The following is a 19979-nucleotide window of genomic DNA, read 5'->3' on the forward strand; positions in this document are numbered from 1 at the left end:
TTTCTCCTCCTGGTTTTGTTGATGAGATAGGTTACTGAGATAGGCTCAGTACAAAAAATCCCAAACAACAAAACCCAATGTGCATGTCCAGATTAGATTATTTGCCACTGTTTTGTTTTGTTTTTCTTTTTCCCCCTCCTCTTGCATAACTCTAGCTAAGCTTAAATATGGAAATATATCTTTTTTGTCTGCCATTAAGTGGAAGAAGCCTCAATTATCCCCCTAGAAGTGGCACTGAGCATACCTTTCACCATATAAATGGTGCTTTAACACTCTCTGGTTTATTAGATGCCTTTTTCTATATTATTCCAAAATGCAGCATTCTTTGAATTAATAGGAAATAATATTGCAGGGCTGAGGCAGCCTTTAGTGTTACAAAGAAGTCTAATTTATTTTCATGAGCTTTTGCTTTCATTCTTATTAAAGAAGGAGCTCTGCTTCTTTCATCAAGCAATAAAACAGGTAACTTGTCTGTCTCCTTGCTTGCTGGCTCCATTCAGGGACAATTTAGTAGCAGGGAGAGGACAAAGTGAGTCATGCCGGGATATCACAGTATATTAGATTTTGTACTTTCCAGAGAAATTTAAATGAGATGGGACATCCAGATCATTCAGTTTGACATTCTGGCTAAATGGTTAAATATTATGGAAGCACATCACAAGAATGCTGGAAACTTCAGTTATAACTAGTATTGCAGCTCTTAAAAGCTAAACCAAAGATGTAAATGTAAATGTGAAAAATTAGAATTCAAAACTGAAATGATGCACTGGATTCCAGGCCAGTTCAACAGAAATCGGAGTACTTTGCTTTGTATATACTTTTTATTGTATAAATACGTTCACTTTTTAGACACAGATACTTTCTATTGTACAGATTCTGAATAGTGTTCAATAAAATGCATTTCCCAATCAGTGCAGTCCTTTGGCAAGAGAGGCAGAGGTTAGAAAACAGCCTGAACTCTGGACAGAAACTTCTGGAGAATTGTATGTGCTCACAGGTGAATACGGGGTCTTTTTGCACAAGCTGTGAGGCTCAAGGTGGGAGCATTAGGGGAAATGTAGGCACACCCCAGCAACAGAGAACAGGATACTAAATTTACAGACTGTACTCTCCACAAAACATAAGATGATGTTACAAGAAAATGCAGAGTAATATTAAGCTGATGCAAACAATAAAGAACTAATCAAATCAGAAATGACAAATGGGGAAAAAAAGAATGAAATGTATGTATTATTTCAAAGAAAAGTTTCAAAATTTTTGTTCAGAACTATCTTTACTTATTTCATTTTTGACTGGAGACAAGATCAGCATGTAAAATGCAATAATATTTCCCAGAGGTCAGACGTTCTCTATTTCCTTTATTTTTATTTGGCTGTGTGGAATATTCCAAAACAGAATAATATTCCTTGTTTAGTATGAATGTATTTCCACAAACACAGATCTTTATTTTTTGTTTCATGAGTTGTGATTTTAATCATTAACACACCTGAAAGGTCAAAGAACTTTGTAAAAACCACTGGAAAACACTTCACAGTGTATATGTGAGGACACTGCTTGGCTTAGCCAGTCAAACGCTAATTATATTCCAGACAAATTTTTCAGGTTAATTTCTTAAGTATGTTGGTGTGAAATTTTAAAGCTTTACTTCAGGGGAAAAAAAAAAAAATCTGATAATCTATCAAACTTTTGGAAAATTATACAATCCATAAATGATAACTCTGGAAAACATAATAGTCTCAGTAATGCTAAAAGAAGCAGCCAGTATTTCATTTAAGGACAATATTATTTCATACAGGAGACTGAATAATGATAGAAATTTCAGTGCCTCTTCTGTATGAGCTATGGAAAGGCCATTTCATTTTTTCCTATGTAATGGATCTTATGCACCTGTGGTTCTAATAAGTGAAAAAAAAGGAAAACACAGGAAATTCCAGCAGGTATCAAAGCTGCATAGTAGCTTGTGTCATGTATTTACTGTACGTAATTCTGCTGTGTCTCAACCTATACATAAGCCTTTTAATTATATTTTCTCATGAAGAGTCCAGTGATTTTTGAACAACTGTCCAATTTTCACTTGTCTTAATATTTAAACCTCCAATATACAAAGGAAAACATGTAAACTCTGTAGTGAGAACTGTGATTTGATATTATGTGCGTTTTTGCACTATTCTGAGCAGTCTGATTTCAATACAGTTTTGGGATTAAAAATATCCTGTATTTGCACCTTAATGCATGACTCCATGCAGTGATGAATATCTCTAAGTCTCTCAGACATCTGCTCACTGCCTCAAGGTGTTTTGAGCTAGTGTCACTACCTATTGAACTTGTTTTAAACACAGACTCAGGTTTCAGTGACAGTTGCAGGTGCTCAGCAGTATTAGGCACAGACCCAAAATTTCATCCCCTCTGTTGGAGGATGAGGTTTGTTTTGTCTGAAGCACTATATTTGAGTTGAATTCCTAGTTTAAATTCAGACTGTAGCTTCAATAATGATTATTTCCTTTGCAACTGCCAGCAACTGTGATTTTTAGTGACAACAACTCATTAAAAAGAAAAAGTCTTTTTTTCTGAAAGACATACTTCCAGGTGTTTTGAGACAAACACAAAAGAGAAAGCACATTTTCAATAAACAGAAGCTGGAATTTTCTTCTCACATCTCTGTGCCTGTGGTCATGGTAGAAGAAATATCATATTACTTCGGAAGGGTTTAAATTTTACATCTTTGATAATTAAGTCAAAGTAAATTGATCCTTGACTCTCAATTTTTTTGCTTCAACAGAAAAAGGCACACTGTAGATGGTATTTCACCTTTGGAAACCTAGCTAAACATGTTTTATGTTATATATTTTATGAATCCTACCTGTCAGAGCAGGCTAGATGCCTCTGACATTGCCTTCAGTGCATTTTTGGTATAGTCTGTTGTTAAGAAGGTGCTAATCAGCTGGAGAAAGTAGAATTCATCTTGCCTAACTTAAGCCACCTAAAATTCAAGTGTATCTAGACCAATATATTTCTTTAGGCTCTATGTATTGTCAATGGAAAGAGACAGGCACAAACCGAAATCAATTGTCATTTTCAGATGTGTACCTCAGGATGGGTCAGCTCACTGTATGCATCTGCTTATTGCTTTCCACTGACAAAAGACAGAACCTAGATGTCTCACCTCACCTTTTTGGGGCAAAAAATGGGTAAAAATAAGTTGTATTTATAATACCCTATCCCCAGTGAACAACTCCACTTTTCCACCTGCATTCCTGTGCATCTCCTGTTGTACTCTGGTATACAATAAAGGATGCTAACACTCACATAAAAAGACTATTTTGGTAATGAAATGAGGGATTTTTTTGTTTATATTTCCACTTAGGTTGACAGAAATAATTTTTTTATTTATTCTACTAAACCTACATTGCTGGGGAAGAAAAGAGATTCCAAATGAGTGAAGGAGAAAGTGCTGGGCAGCTAATTCTTCTTCCATTCTAATTTATTTATTTCCACTGATTATAGTTGCTTTAAATGTGCCGAGCTGGGATGTGTTATCCAATGTAGTCCTTTCCAGGTGAAGGTAACAAACTGACAGCTTACTTCATGTATTGTTTCAGAAAATCCAATTGAAGTATTTTATTGACAAAAAAGGAAGGGTAATCTTGCTGGTGGGACCTATTAGATGAAGGTACCACTGAGCCAGCTTATGATCACACATGATATCTTCAGTGCATTTGGCAAGATGAATCCTACCATGTATAAACATGCTTAGTACCCTACAACAAAGTGAACAGTGGAACTTCCGTTAATTGAAGCTTTAAAAGTAACAAAAGCCTTTGAATTTTGCAAAGAAAATTATCTAGATGAGAATCAATGACAAACTTCCTCCACGAACCTGTCAAGGGCCAGAAAGAGTGACTGGGAGGCAGGAAAGACTCAGTTTGCTGAAAAACAAACTAAAAGGCTAATGATGAGACATCAGAAATTGTCAGTTTTTTGAGCCATTTCTGACTGGTTTAAGCTGTAAATTTTGAACCTGACATTAGTTACAGGCAGGTAATCAGGATTCATGGCTATTTCTCAACCAAGAAAACCTAGTCCTTGTTCTCATTCAGCTGACAAGATGACCCAAATGAATACTCGCTCAATGAGGGAGCTCGGCTTCAGAACTACTCCACTGACTCTCACTGTGCAAAGAGCAAGCATCCAGCAAATGCAGTGCACTACGCTCTCTTGTCTGGAGTGATTTTTTTGACTTGACAGGACACCCAAGAACAGATAACACCTCTGACTGCTCTGGGTCCATGTGAATCCTTCAACAATTACCTCGACTTGCTGTCACATTTGCTCCTTTCTACCACTGTGGCAGGGTGCTGCTATTGCTGCATATTTTTGCCTTTGCTCTTATCAGACAAACCCATCCACCTTTGCCTTCAATGTTGTAGGTGCCTATTTACAAAGGTAACCTTGCCTTTCTCTTTTTGTAGGTGGAAGATGCATTGAGTGAGGCAGATTTTCAGCTCAAGTTGGACCTGCACTTTACTGATAGCGAACAACAGTAAGTGCTGTTTTAAAGCTCAATTGGAAATGCAGGCATTTGTTCAATTAGGAAATTACTGTAATGAAGTGACAGTCCTTTGGAAAAAGGGATAGCTTTGATAAGTCTTTCCTTTGCCTCACTGTTGAAGTCTTTCTGTTTCTCCTCTCTGTATTTGAAGAGCGTATCTCATACTCCTCTTTAAAAGAACAACATTTTTTCTCCTTTAAGTGTGAGGTTTTCAAAGGTGTTAAGTGTTGCTCTATCTCTGCTGCTGTTAAAGTCAAAGGGAATATCATCCCTGACCTCCATGTGAGCAGGGGCTGTGGTTCAGGAATGCATTTATCTCAGGAGGCAACGAAGTATTTTCTGGCTGAAGATGAGTGTACGAACATGCTACATGCTTTTCTTGTATAAGAACCAAAGCTGTCTCTATATTTTAGGAGGAAAGAGTCTTCCTATTGACTCTGATCTCTTCCCATTGCATTTGATTCCATAATCTTAGGTGAATTGGGAGTAGCATCCCTTCCTGAAACATAGCAGAAAGTGTCATCCCAGACATTATTCAGCCTCTCTGAATCACAGAAAAGCCTTCCAATGACTTCAGCAGCATTTGGGGGGGCGGGGAGGGGGCAGTGCAGAGAAATCATCTGAGCTGTATTTCATGTTAAGACTGTCCCCATGTGATTTTATTCATATCCGTAAGGCACCTAAACAAATTTCAAGAACAAGTTTCCTTTATCTTCAAGATACAAAAAGTGAAAACTTGTTCTCTCAGGATGAAAAGTCATCAGCTGTGATGTTGATAGGTCTGGAAAAGAGAAAAAACAAACATTAAGTGATAGCCAAGCATAAAATGAACTGAAGCTTTCAAGTTATGAAATTGTGCTCTAACACATGCATTTAATTTCTGGTATCATCTGAATGATTAATCTGATTCACCATAAACAAAAGCAGTGATTTTTATAAAAGGATATTCTGCAAATCTCATTGAAACACTACTTGGGACTAACCATGCACCATACTCAACCATCTCATTATAGGTTTTCTTAGCTCTGGGAAACAATTGACTTCAGAAGGGTCTTTAATGCTGTAAAACAATTCATAGAACCATAGAATCAATCATAGAACGGTTTGTGTTGGAAGGGACCTTAAAGATCATCTGGTTCCAACCCCCCTGCCATGGGCAGGGACACCTTCCACTAGACTAGGTTGCTCAAAGCCCCAGCCAACCTGGCCTTGGACACTTCCAGGGATGGGGCATCCACGACTTCGCTGAGCAATCTGTTCCAGTGCCTCACCACCCTCATAGTGAAGAAGTTCTTCCTTATGTCTGATCTAAATGTACCTTCTTTCAGTTTAAAGCCATTATTTCTTCTTTTGAAGTGAGTTTCACTTGCATCAGGAGGATGTGGTTAGGCATGCTCCAGGTTTACATCTCAGTCTCCTGCCCTATAAGTGACTCAGATGTCATGTGGTTGACTGCACACTAGGAAAGTTATTCTGGAATAGTTATAATCAAACTTGAATTGAAAAGTCTTGGGTTTTATTTACTGAAAAAAGGAGAAGTCAGTCCAACTTGCATTATTTCTCTGCAGTTACTTCACCTACTCTTTTTTTTTTTTGCTTCTTGCAAAAAGTTTTTTCAGATCAGCTATCTGGAAATGTAGTCTGAATAATTTCAGCTCTCTCTGAGACAGGACTGCTTCTAACTCTCACAGATTGCCTGAGTTGATTGTTCTTACACTGAAAATCACAAGTAGTGAGCTGTGCTGGCTATGAACACTCAAATAAGCTGAGCAGTTTGCTAAATGTATTTCCTTCTGCTACTTAGTTCTTGATGTCCCCAGAACTAGTGCATAGGTGGACATCAAGGACAATCACCAGGGGAAACTGGAAAATTGGAATTGCATCACATCTATTTTTTTTTTTATACAGTATATTTATATATCTCTCTACAACTGTTATTTGTTGTTTATTTTTGGATCTATATGTATATTTATATGTATATGTGTATAGATACTCATCAGTTATGTAAACCCTTATGAATCTGGGAAGTGATAAAAATTCACCTCAAGCCGTCTCCCAGTCTGCTGCCTGTAGCATGTTACAGGCTGTGACAACTCAAGCTTTCACTAACCCTTGTAATCCTCTTTCTCTTCCAGGCTGAGAGATGTTCCAGCGATCCCCATGATCAGCAGCCGTACACTGTGTCTTCACTTCCATCCCCGGAGAGGTCTGCACCACCATGTTCCTGTCATGTTTGACTATTTCCACCTGTCAGTGATATCCGTCACAGTGCATGCGTCACTGGTAGCATTACACCAGCCTCTGATCAGGTAAAGGACACAGAAATATCTGTTGAAAGGAGGAGATTCCTCTTCTGAGTTCATTTGCTTATTGTATAGCAGAGGCAGAGAGGATAATTTGATTTCAAGCTTTTTGGTCCTGGTCTAGGATTCTGGAGATTGGGGTTTAGAGCCAGCCTCTGACACAGGCTCCTTCCCTTGATAAGACACTAGGGGTCTGATCAAAAACTAGCAAAATCTTTGTGAAAAGATTAAGAAATTCTGATTAGTCTCGATCTCTCTATTCCCCATCTGTAACACGAGGAAAGTGAAAATTCTCTTCTCCTTGGCTGTTTTTCCTCTTTAGTCTAAAAGCAACTAAAAGCATTTACATTTTTCCCCTGTTGTTTTGTAAAGCATTTAGGATAGTTGGACTTTAATCCCATCTGTGGCCCCTGTGCATTAGCATAATTCATAACATGGCTAGAAGGAGGTATGCATGAGTCAGTACTGGATAAGGCTCCATTTAATTTTTCCTTTGCAGCATCATCTGATTTAACCATGCAGCAGTATAATACTAGCTGCCATGGGGTCTAGATGTGATTTATGTTATCTGATTCGTAATGACAAGAAAATAATTCAGAACTCCTTCAAATAAAACAGGGCTAGAGGTCAATATCCTCTAATATTTAGAGCAGGCGAGGGGAAGCAAAGGTCTTTCTGGCAATTTACTTTGTGTCCAATCTTGTCATTGCGTAAGATAAAGAGTGCTGAGAGGGAGGGAACTCCTTTGGTCCTGAAGCAAAATGCAGTGTTCAGCGTTGCTCAGATTCCCTTACTCCAGCAAGGCCTTGCTGTTTACCAAACGACCAGGAGACTCTCAAGTTTGTCAAATATTGTGCAAAGAGCACTGTGTCAGAAACAAAAATGAACCTGTAGACTCTTCTTTTCTCACGTTTGGTGTTTTGACTTAATACATCTTTGCTTCAGTTCTCCATTTGTATAAAGATACTGCTTGTACATGATGCCATAGAATGAATTAAGATTGTAAGAGATTGAGTTGTGACAGTGATGCAAATCGTATTAGTACATCAGACTGGCATATCTGTCTTTTCTTCTGCTACTAAGATACAGATAACTGCTGTATCTCTCTTCTGCTATGTGTTGACTTTTTAAATAGTGCATTAGATTGTAACAGATCACTTCTAACCAGATAATTTTGCTCAGATAATTTTCCCATTGTTCTACTATATAAAAGGATGAAAGAACAATAGTTATCAGGCTTAATGACTGTTTTTGGTGCTTTGTTATCCTCTAATGAATGGGGCTGCAGAGACTTGTTACTGTTATTAGGCATAAATCACATGATGAGCAACTGCTCCATAGTCAGATTATTATAGCTTTTAAAATACGATTTTGTGGACATTTATGAAGTATACCGTATTTTTACTTAATGCAGTGGAATGAAGATTTTTGGCAACACAATAGAGAGTCTCATTTGCTTAAGCCAGTAAAATAATTTTAAAGTAGGATACTGAGGATTTATCTTCTTCTTGATAAATATTCAAAACCTGAAGAGTTTTTATATCATGCATTCTCTAAATATAAATCACGGTGAAGAGACTAGTATAAAAGAAATGCCAGTTCCAAGCATTTTGAAACAAAAGTGGGCAACTAAATCTTACTTGCTTTTCTCCCAGCTCAGAGTTTTCCTGCTTATCACTTAACATTGGAGTTTACTAGGAAAAAAGGTTTAATTGTAAAATCAGATCTTTATTTTTGTAACACAATAGAACCTGAATGACTGGAAAGATGTTTTTGTCAAATTATAGAAAAAATAAACACATGATAGTTACATTGTCTGGGAAAAAATATCTATGCAGTATTTCACTGTGTTTTAGTTTACTACTTTAAACTGTCCCATCATAGTATGTACTTTACATGTATACACGCATTATTTCTACACATATGTATACACTTAAATGTAAAACAATAACAGTCCTAGACCTGCCTTGAAAATAAAGACCTCACATTATGTAAAACTGAAATTCACTGCTGTCCTGAAGTTGTCCTGGAAAACAACTTTGCCTGAAGCACAGCTATCTGCTCACATATGCCCTGTGGACTCAGCTTTTCATATTTTGTTACCTCTGTTTGCAAATTAGGTACTCTTCCCCAAAGTCCTTCCTTGTTGCTTGTATTTAAACAGTGACAACAGTAGGGAAACCAGCAAGACCAATTCAGGCCTTTCCCTGCAGGGTAATGTATACCCACAAATAGCTCCTGTTGGGAAACCTTGCCAGGGTCCCTCCATTACCTCCTGTTTTTTGACAAGTGAACATTTTGATATTGATGTTTGTCCTGGTTAATAATTTTTATACAATAAATATTACATTAGGTTTGATACTTTGAAGCTCTTGCCTCTTAACAAACTGAGAATAAGTGAAATTCATGTTTCTGGGATCCCTTGCAGGATTCTGGATGGAAATTTTCTAACCTGAAACACTACTCCCCTCACCTGCACCTTCCCCTACAACCAAACCTTTCTGCCAGCCACAGCAGGACATTATCACACCACTGCTTGCAAACCAGAGGGCTGGAGCTGTGCTGCTGCAGACCCCAAGCCCCTCGCCCTCCTGCAGTGACAGTGGCTGTGCAGGTCGATGGTGTCTGGATTGAATGCTTTCGGCAGCTGCAGATCACAGAGCAGTATTTTCAGACTTTTGGGATGTGGGAGAAACAGACGATACTTGTCATGGTTTAGCCCCAGCTAGCAATTAAGCACCACACAGCTGCTCGCTCACTTGCCCCCTTGGTGGGATGGGGGAGAGAATCGGAAGGGTAAAAGGGAGAAAACTCGTGGGTTGAGATAAGAACAGTTTAATAATTGAAGTAAAAATAAATAGAACAGTTAAATAGGTAAAGCAAAAGCTGCGCACGCAAACAAAGCAAAACAAGGAATTAATTCGCTGCTTCCCATGAACAGGCAGGTGTTTGGCCATCCCCAGGAAAGCAGGGCTCCATCATGCATAACAGTTACTTGTGAAGACAAACACCATCACGCCACATGTCCCCCCCCTTCCTTCTTCTTCCCCCAGCTTATATACTGAGCATGATGTCATATGGTATGGAATAGCCCTTTGGCCAGTCTGGGTCAGCTGTCCTGGCTGTGCTCCCTCCCAGCCCCCCTTGCACCCGGCAGAGCATGGGAAGCTGAAAAGTCCTTGACCAGTGTAAGCACTGCTTAGCAACTATTTAGCAACAGCTTAGCACTGCTTAGCAAGAACCAAAACATCAGTGTATCATCGACATGATTCTCATCCTAAATCCAAAACACAGCACCATACCGGCTACCAAGAAGAAAATTAATTCCATCCCAGCTGAAACCAGGACAATACTCTAGAGCAGGAGTTGGCTGGCACGTCTCTCGTAACATCACAGAAATGACAGTTCTCTTTGGAAAGTAAAGGGCTTGCCTCTGGCAACCTCATTTTGCCCAGGATGACAAAAGATGACCTCAGCAAGTCTGTCAAAAGATGAACAGGAAAAGTGAACGATGCTCAGGCTTGAAAGTATTCCCCTGCTGAATGCACTGGCCTCCACAAACTGCTTAAATACCTTTTTTATTCTTACCTAAGCTCCAGAGGCTAAATGTGAGCATAGTGTTGCAGGAGGAAGGTGAGAAGGAGTCAGGGCTTTTGCACTCCAGTTTTCTGTTTTGCTTTTTGTACAGATCAGTTTGGTTTCTGGCCTGAGACATTGACTTCTCTTTTAGCTCCCTACCATTGGCTTTGCTACTGGTCCAGTCTATAAGTGGAATCAGCAGTTATTAGCCCAGTATCAGCTGTTAGAAAAGGCACTTTGCTCCAGCATAGTTCAGACTTCAAGGAATATTTCTGCTTTTCCCAAAGGGACACATCTATCTCTATGTCATGCAGGTCTACTTAGTCTCAGGCATGCTGCAAGCTCAGTGCCTTTCTTATATTGGATTCATTTAGGAAGCAAACAGCAAGAAACATGGTTACCTGCTTCATTAATTCCATAGACCCCTGCACCATGCCTTCCTGAGAGGACTTAGCATATGCTGCTGTTTATAAGAAAAAATACAACTTGTAAATAATCTCTGAAACAAGTACCCAAATACATAGTTTCACACACACATGGTTTCCCCCGCTGAATACATTGTCTTATATGTTGTATTTCCTGTTAAGTAGCATGGACAATAGGATCTGGTTGGCATGTCTTCTACTGAAAGTTTAGGCAGTGACTTCAGATGATTTATACTTTCTTCCCCTGAAAGCTTTCTGGAAATGTAAGAGTGTGTTTCAGCACCAGACTGCTACTATCTGTACAGACTGGTCTCCTCAAAGCTATGCTTTGTCTGAAGGACTGTGCAGAATCCAGCTCACTCGATGGCCACAGCATCTGCAGTCTTACTTACCCTGGCTTTTGGGCTTCAGCCAAAAACATTTGCAATCTGAATGAAGAAAAAAAAAAAAAAGATAAACAAGACTTGAAATTGCTGCAAACAAGCAAGATCCTTCATCACAGGCAGCTGGCAAACCTGTTTTCTCTTGTTTGCACAAGAAAGGGTTTTAATTTCCACAGGTTTCTGAATTCTCTTCAACTTTCTATTCTCTTCCCCACTTTCATACATACTTGCAGGTTTTTACGTGTTAATATTGAATTCTTAATTGCCTACATCCAAATCACTGTATGAGAAACAAGAAATCTTGGTGGCATCTGAGATGGGGAGATAATATAATACACATTTTGCAGGTGGAGAAACCAAGACACAGATACTGATTTTTTTCAGTGCCTTGAGCTTGCTCTGCCTTGGGAAGAGGTAACAGAATCAGAGACACAGGCTATTTAAAGGTTTCAGCCCTGACCTAGTTCTGCTCTGCTCCACTGCACTGAGGAATCAGGCCAACCCTGGCCATCCTTGAGCAATTTTATCTTGCCTAAATCCTTTTATTCCCAGGCGTCCTCCTGTTCCTCAAAAGCACGGCTGATATATCTAAGTGATACACACACTGCACTACCCTGTACACCTTGAATCTGCATGTGGACTATGCATGTCACCTACTTATTGGGCAGCTTATATCTGAAACTGCCACAGATGTAATCCTGGGTAGCAAAGTTCATTACTTTTTTTTCCCACTCCATCTCGTTTGCAAATAAATTAACCTGTAGAAAGAAAATGGAATATTTATGTAGTAAAGAGCTATTGCTTCCATAATATGTTTATTAAAAGAATACTGTTTTATTTTTTTTTTTCCTCTAAGAACACTTCCTTAATAACTGGATGATTTTTCCTCTGAATTTTCTTTTATTTGTTACTGTTTGTTATGTAACTGCAAAGATAAACCTCCACTTTGACATGCCATTCTCCTGAGTTACCAGCTGAGAAGTCACATAAGGAAAACCTGAGTATTTCCGAGTCAAACTTTCAAACCCCTCCCCCCAAAAACAAACCCCGCCAAAACCCCACCCAAAACTAAAGAAATATCACCACATGACTTTGCCTGCTTTGAAGTTTTACAGCAACTAAGGGTGTTCAGGACAAATGAATCAGCATTTTCCAGCAATCAATCAAAATCATTGGAGATTTCAAACCAGATTCCTCCTCTGTTTGGGATCTAGGGAGAGATATCTGTTTCCATTACAAATTATATTTTAACAAATCTTATCAGTTTTACACAAGAAGTTCAGAACATGGGGAGAAACTTTTTAGCAGGGCCTATTGTGATAGGACAAAGGGTAATGGTTTTAAACTAAAAGAGGGTAGATTTAGACTAGATATAAGGAAGGATATAAGGAATAAACTTTTTATGATGAGTGTGGTGAAACACTGGAACAAGTTGTCCAGAGAGGTGGTAGATGCCCCATCCCTGGAAACATTCAAGGTCAGGTTGGATGGGGCTCTGAGCAACCTGATCTAGTTGAAGATGTCCCTGCTCATTGCAGGGGGGTTTGGACTAGATGTCTTTTAAAGGTCCTTTCCAGCCCAAACTATTCTACGATTCTATGATTCTATGATAGTATTTTACAATCGCTGATTATAACCTCAGTGAAACTCCTTGTGTAAGAGCAAAACATGTCTAGGGGAGCACAACGGTAAATATCTGCATATTATTCTCAAAAACAAATAACAGATCATCCGTGTATCCTATGGCCACATGCCAGCAGCAATTTGCCAAAAGCTATATTGATGTTTTGAGTTAAAACAGTGAAGGAAATCGGTGTTGTGCCTTGCATCATTCCTGATCTGTGGGAGTTAGAAGGAAGTTCCTGGTGAAATGTAAACGATGCTGTCAGTGAAGGATGTGGGAGTTTGGTTCTGAAGTGTGTTATTTCTATGGGACTTACTTATATTTCTCATTTTTAAAATCAGTAATATTTTATGCATAAGGGACTGAGGAAAAAAGAAGTGATTTTTCCATAGGATCTGACCTAAATGGAATGCACGTTCATTTCCTGAACTTCCATTCCTGGTTCCGTCACAAGATTATAATTCCTTGTCATTAGAAATGTGAAGATTGTGGGGAATTTTTTTTTTTTTTTTTTTTTTTTTTTTACGGTTTGACCATTTCATATAATGCAAGATAGTTTTTTTCCCAAGCAACAGTCAGAAGATCCTAACCTGTTAGGTTTTTTACCCCATTCTGCTGAAACTTACAATTCATGAAGGAATTAAGTTTTGCTTACAAAAAAAAATAGAGGTCATCATTTTGAAAAAAGTGAATGAAAAATTAAAAAAGGGTATTTCTTTTTGGGGCAGTTTAATCTCAAAGGGAGTATTATATTTTATTAAACTGGCCTAAAGCATTTATTCTGAATTACTTCAATAACACATCTGAATTAACATTTTTCAAGGCCAATCCATTTCTTATGCTAGGGAACTGCCATCTGGTTTATATGTTTAAATAATTGACCACAGAAGATAAAAAACAGGGAATGATTATTTAATATTTTGTACCATACAAAACCTAAAAGGTGTCACATTCAATTCTCCAACAGAAGGTTCAAAACAAACAGAAAGCAAAGCATACATTACAATGTGCAATTCATTCCCAAAGATGTTACAGAGGCCAAAAGTATAAATCAAAAAGGCATGGACACAAATTCATGGAAGATCACCATGACTGCTGGAAATAGTTGCCTGAATATAACCTCTGAGTCAGAAAGTTCTTAAATTTTGGTCGCTGGTATCTTGCAGGCTATATCATAGGAAAATACTGTGTTTTTCAAGGCAGATTACTAGAGTATGTATGTGTCCCTAGATGGCTGCTATAACAACTATGAGATTCCTCTGAAGTATAAAGACATATCATAGATAAGTCACCAAAAGAAAAGCTAAAAAAAAAAAAAAAAAGCAAAAATAAATAATTTCTTTCACTGAAAATATTAATTCTGCACACATGTTCATTCTCTCTCGCATGCACACATTACCTCTTTTGACCTTTTTTATCCTAACTCCAAATAAAAGCTAAGGTTAACGTACAGGATGAGAATCTAAATGTTGATATTAAATCAATGCTATTAAAGCATAGTCCAAATGGACATGTAAATAACCAAGGTTCAAGATTCATACAAATGAGCATGTTTGCAGGAATAATAAGAAAAAATAAATACAGAAATCAAAATTTGATGTAGCAAATTAACCTGTTATTGCTAATAAAAATTGTCTTCAAGTATTATGTGCTTCAGAAAGCTTTAGAGGAACCTCAACAGCTTATAAGCCTTTCAATTAAGTTAAACTCTACCTCAACAGACAGATGACATTTTGGCAGGTTTCCCAAAAAAGGTTTTTGTTTTACAGTGCTATGTGAAATCAATTTCCATAAAACCAACAGATTTAAATCCCTTTTCTGCTGTAAAATCAAAAGATAAATAAATAAAAGGGCATTAAAAAATGCTTTTCTCTCCCTTAAAACCTTTGAAAGCTTTGCTAAAATTCAAATGAGGATTTTTTTGTGTGAAAGCGACATTTGTTTAAGCTTCTCTCTCTGATACCAGAGCAATCATTTTTTATTTCTGCTTCTTGAGCCTTTCCAGCAGACCAGGGCAGACAACATCATCCAGTAACAGCTGAAATTATTCAGAGCAGTGTTTATCTCTTGGCTGTTTGTAATTGCTTTAGTTTATTTATTTATTTTTATCTTAAATGTTGCATGTAGGAAATACATGGAAAGACTTCATGCTGCTTAGAAGCAGCCAGCTGGAAATTTCTTGGATCACATAAATTAATACATACATATGCAAGGCCAGATATATGCTAAGGTCTTCTACACCATCCTCCCCATCACAGGATGTCCTTTTTGTGAGTATATGAATGCTAGGGGATGTATAACAAACAGCAGTTTTGACTTAGAGGCGAGGCAGGGATTTGTGATTAACCTTCTGAAACTGGCCCACTTCCTAATTTTGCTTGAGATTCTTTTTCTGATGTTGTACACATCACTGAATTTCCCTGCACATCAGAACCTCACCTGTTATTTGAGTGATAACAAGTATTGCTGCACCTTTCTTTTGTCTTGCATCCTTAGCATAAGCATCCTTTCTTTTGTTGTGTTTCTGTACAGCAGTCAGGACTCTTGTCTGTCCTTAAAAACTGAATCGGGTGTAGATATCTATGAATTATGGCTGATCTGAGCTGACACGGCCACATGATACACATCTACATAGAGGAATAACCTCAGATTGGAAACTTTTGGCAGAATGAATGGCACTGCCTTGTGGATTTTAGTTCTGACACATTATAGTTTTAAGATGCTTTTTTGTGCTCTCCATCTTGGAAGTTTTTGTTCTTCCAAGGAGACCAGGTCTCCTGGGTATGATGTGATTTGGGATGCCTGGTTGGGCATCAGGTGCCTGTGGACAGTGATCCCAGTCTGAAAGCTGTAGCACAAACCCAGTGGCCTCTGCCATTACCTCTGCCCTGAGTATGAACAGCAAATGTGTTTTTCTTCTTTCTCTGCAGTTCATTACTTCAATTCCACTTTTGCCTACATGCTTTTTAAGAACACTTATGGTTGCTTGCATCACCATTTAGCTTCAGTAATTCAGCTCATTGTATTCACCACAAGTAGCCTGATTTCTCTCTTGAAATCTTGTAGTTTATGTTATCACAGGGACTAACAGTGGAGTTTATCTCACCTAACTTCAGGTATTTATGAGGCAGTCATCCTAGCCTCTCTTTATAGTCCACAATAAGAAATAAGCACTTTGAGGGTGAAATTCATCTGACCTATTTGATATCAGTACTTCAGAAAGAGATGACTCATACCCTGGAAATGCTGATTTCTCTCCAGTGACTATAAAGGCAGCCTATGTCATTAACCGGGATGTAGACATTTGCTCAGATTAATCCAGAATAAAAGCCTATGCATCGGGACTCTGGTGGGCTCAATGCTGAGTAAACTCCAAACAAGAAGTTCCACTCTTAATGGGTTCATGCTATAAGATAGGAGACATACGGATACAGTCAGAAGGGAACACTGTAACCATAATAGCCAGCACTGAGAGGTAATGACCTCAGCACTGAAACAACTTAAATCCTATCAGGCTTTTGAGGAAGGAGTTGGATAACAGCAAATTCATGTTGCACATGGGTATGGGAGAACACATCCCAAATGAATGGGCTGCCCCCAGCAAAAGGAAACGCATGTTTTGGGCTGAAGTCTTGTCATTTTGATGCTGGAAGCTTATGTCATGGGGCAGTGAGAAGCGGGAACTAAACTTACAATCCATAATAAAAGATTGGGATGAGCTATAAAGGATATTGATAGTAAAGAGAGATCATGCAGAGAGTTCAAAGAGGAAAGGTGATATGGTTATAGCCAGAGAGAAAGATGTTGAATCAATCAAGATGCAAGCTGATGAGAAGCTGAATAAGAGTATTATCTATGTGGATAGATGGAAAGGTTGTATTGTTGAGATGTTATGCTGGAAAAAGATCTGTAAGACAGCAGAGAAAGGACTGAGTGAAAGATAACACTCAAGCCACTGGACTGAATGCCAAGAAAGCAAGCTCCATTCACATCATTTGAGCTAGTGCATGCTGGACAATGTTCATTTTGACAGGAAAACATGTAGACTTACAGTGTCAGCTTGAAATAAATAAAAGCAAAACCCAAAAAGAACAACAACAAAACCAAAACTGCAAACATATTCTAAGGAAGGAAATAGCACTGGGACAGCAATGACTCTTCTCTAACAATACTGCTCTGATTATTTTTCTTCTCAATTTTTCTTCTTTTAGTTTTGCTCGTCCAGGGAAAGGTTCATGGCTTGGTAAAGGCAACCTGGAGGCAGGACCAGACCAGTCCAGTATGTCTTTAGAAAATCTAGTGTTTGGAGCTGGCTATTGCAAACCCGCTTCTTCAGAGGTAAGGAGGATGAACAATGATGTTTTAATTCCACTTGGTCACACAGAGTGTCCACATTATCTGTGAAGAATGTGCCCTGGTTTATATTGCTAGTAGAGGGATTTTGTTGGAAGAAGAACCCTTCAGACATTTCTGTATGAACCACCTGGCACTTGGATACACAGTTCCTGGGTGTTCAGCCTGCACCTATATAAACCTTTTCAGAAAAGTTCAAGATGTATAGATATATCCCTGATTGTCAATTCACCTGACCAGGTGTCTGCTATAAGGTGAAATTAATTATTCAGTAAAAGATGCTTGCTTTCAGGTCTTATGTTCGACAGCCAGAGGACTTGAGTCACTATTAAGGATGTTGTGAAGGAAGGGTTTGTGTCTGAAGTATTGAGTATTGTGTGTGTTGGTGAAGGGTGTTATGCACATTGCCTTACGCAAGGCAGGTAGGCAGGTCCCACAGTTAGTTTATGTCTTTGATCTTATTACTTACCACAGGTGAATAGGAGAGCTAGTTGTGCAATTTTTAGTACAAAGTTGTTTGTTTGGAAAATAATGATTAACTGGGGGGAGGGGTGTTTTTTGGTTTTGTTTCTTTTTTTTTTTTTAAATGCTAGCTTTGAAGTAGTTATTATCAGAAATGTTTCCTCGGATCTAGAAACTCAAACCAGAATATTGGAATAATTAACTTTTTAGGAAACCCTGATTCAAGGATTCTGATTAACATGCTGCCCTCAGCTTCCCTCAACATTTCTTGTCGAAGCTGTTCTGTATAAATATTAAAAATATGCTAGCCTAGAGCAGCTGGTGCAGAAGAACTACCAGGGAATTAATTCAGACTGAGAGAATGTTTGGCCTGAGGCTGCTATCCGAACCACTAGGTCATTGTATGCTTTTGGCAAACAAACTGACCTCGACCTCTGCCTCTCCGGTAGACAGTCACATCATATAAATTTAAATAACTGATTCGAGTGTTTGTCATTGTAGTCTAATCTCTGTACATCTCTGTACATCACACAAGAGAGTATTTTACAATACTCCATTGTAAAAAGATAAATGGAAAGGCTAAATCTCCACTGCCATTTTTCCTTTCACTTCCCATGGAAAAATCTTAGCCTGCTGTGATTAGGAAACCTTATTTCCTTCCCAAATGTTTTCCTTAGCTGCAAACTCTATTTTCTTCCTATCTCTGTTGACTAATCTTTGATTATAGACTTTTTTTTTCTTCTTTTTTTTTTTTTTAATGACAGCATAATTATTATCCTAGCAGGTGACCTATTAAATACCAAAATGAAAGCACTCTATCATGAACCGACTTTAGCACTCTGCTACACTGCAGGTCATCTGAACGTCACACACCAAATAATCATAAATATAATGCTGCATGCTGCATGCTCCACCTCCACATGGTCAGATGTGCATTTGCTTAGCTTCAGAAACCTCTATAAGTCATGACATCTGTTCTTGATCTGAGCATTTTAATTTAATAGACTGTGATGGCCTTTTTGCATATGCTATCCATGATGTATGATAATGAGCAAAGACTATTTCTCTTGATTTGACATAAAAAATAAAATTTCAGAGCCAGAAAAGAAACTGCTGTGGGGTTAAACCTAACTCCAAGTGAGGGCCTTGTGACTGGGTGCTGGTTTATGTGGGAGTTTATATCAAGCTCTACGGGACTGAAGGAAGAGGAATAATTTTATTTCTTACAGTGCTGCAATGCTTTGCACTAGGTCAAGTTTATTTCCTTTTAAAAATTTGTAAATTCTATTTGTTAAATGTAACTTCAACTGGACTATAGACATGTCCAGGTTTGGGGAATTTTGCAGTCATTGTCAGTGGGCATGAGAATAGATCCTACTCTTTTCATTAGATGAAAACTGCAGACCTCTCTACTCACTTTATCTATATTTTTGGTCGGACCTTGCCTAATGCATGTCCAAATTAGTAACTGTTGGATACCTTAACTCAATATATACCACACTTTTTTATTTGTTTGTAAGCTACTCTGATTTAATGCAGCTGGTTAACTCTAGGCTAGAACAATCAACATATTTTGTCTTCCGCAGCAGACAAAGCTTCATTGGGCAGCAAGATGTGGGAAAATAAATTTTAGAGACTTTGGTTAGTTCCTTTTTATGTCATAAAATGCTGTGAAACAATTAATGTTTTTCTGCCCTGTTTTTTGTTTTGTTTTGTTTTCATCTCTGCAAAGCTGAGTTTGGTTCCTTCAACTTTTTATGTACATTTCTGTGTTTTCCTTGATCTGAGAAGTCTCCAGGCTTAAGCTCTTAAGATGCAACTCCTGGGCAAGTGTCTTCTGTCTGATGTCTTTTCTAGGGAACTGAATCTGATTATTCAGTTCTCTGTAAGACTGAAAACAATTGAGACTTTCCTTATTTGAGGTTTACCTATTGTGAGTAAAGCAAAAAAAGCTCTTTTCCCCTGGTTGCAGCCAGATTATTTTTCCAAAATACTTCTATTTGAGCAAAAGCTTATAATGGGTAGGAACTCTAAATCAATCCTACTGCACCCACTTCCTAAAGTCTAGGAGCTGCATGGCTTAAAACCCCAGGAAATCAGTGGTTCACTGTGTCTGAGGCACTTACTAACTCCACAATTTATTCATTTTCATAGGTTTGGCATAAATTCTACAAAGTCATGAAGCAGACTTGCTCACAAAAGTAAACTTTGCCCTCACTAGTACTTGGTAGATGGACTAATGGCATGGTGTATTGAGTTTATGTGGGAAGGTTTTAGTAGCAGAGGGGGATGGGAGCAGAG

The 19979-nt window shown here is 38.2% G+C and overlaps 1 protein-coding gene across 1 annotated transcript in view; it reads left to right on the forward strand.

Moving 5' to 3' along the window:
• FAM135B (family with sequence similarity 135 member B) overlaps window positions 1-19979 on the forward strand; it is a 215387-nt gene that overhangs the window by 138127 nt on the left and 57281 nt on the right. The window contains exons 5-7 of the mRNA XM_087743969.1: window positions 4470-4540; window positions 6685-6858; window positions 17075-17201. Coding sequence (XP_087600095.1) covers window positions 4470-4540; window positions 6685-6858; window positions 17075-17201 — 372 coding nt within the window. The remainder of the gene's footprint in view (window positions 1-4469; window positions 4541-6684; window positions 6859-17074; window positions 17202-19979) is intronic.

Source organism: Nipponia nippon, unplaced genomic scaffold (genome assembly GCF_047370975.1).
Source record: "Nipponia nippon isolate SJK-2023a ecotype South Korea unplaced genomic scaffold, ASM4737097v1 scaffold_1, whole genome shotgun sequence".
In the NCBI taxonomy this organism is placed as follows: domain Eukaryota; kingdom Metazoa; phylum Chordata; class Aves; order Pelecaniformes; family Threskiornithidae; genus Nipponia; species Nipponia nippon.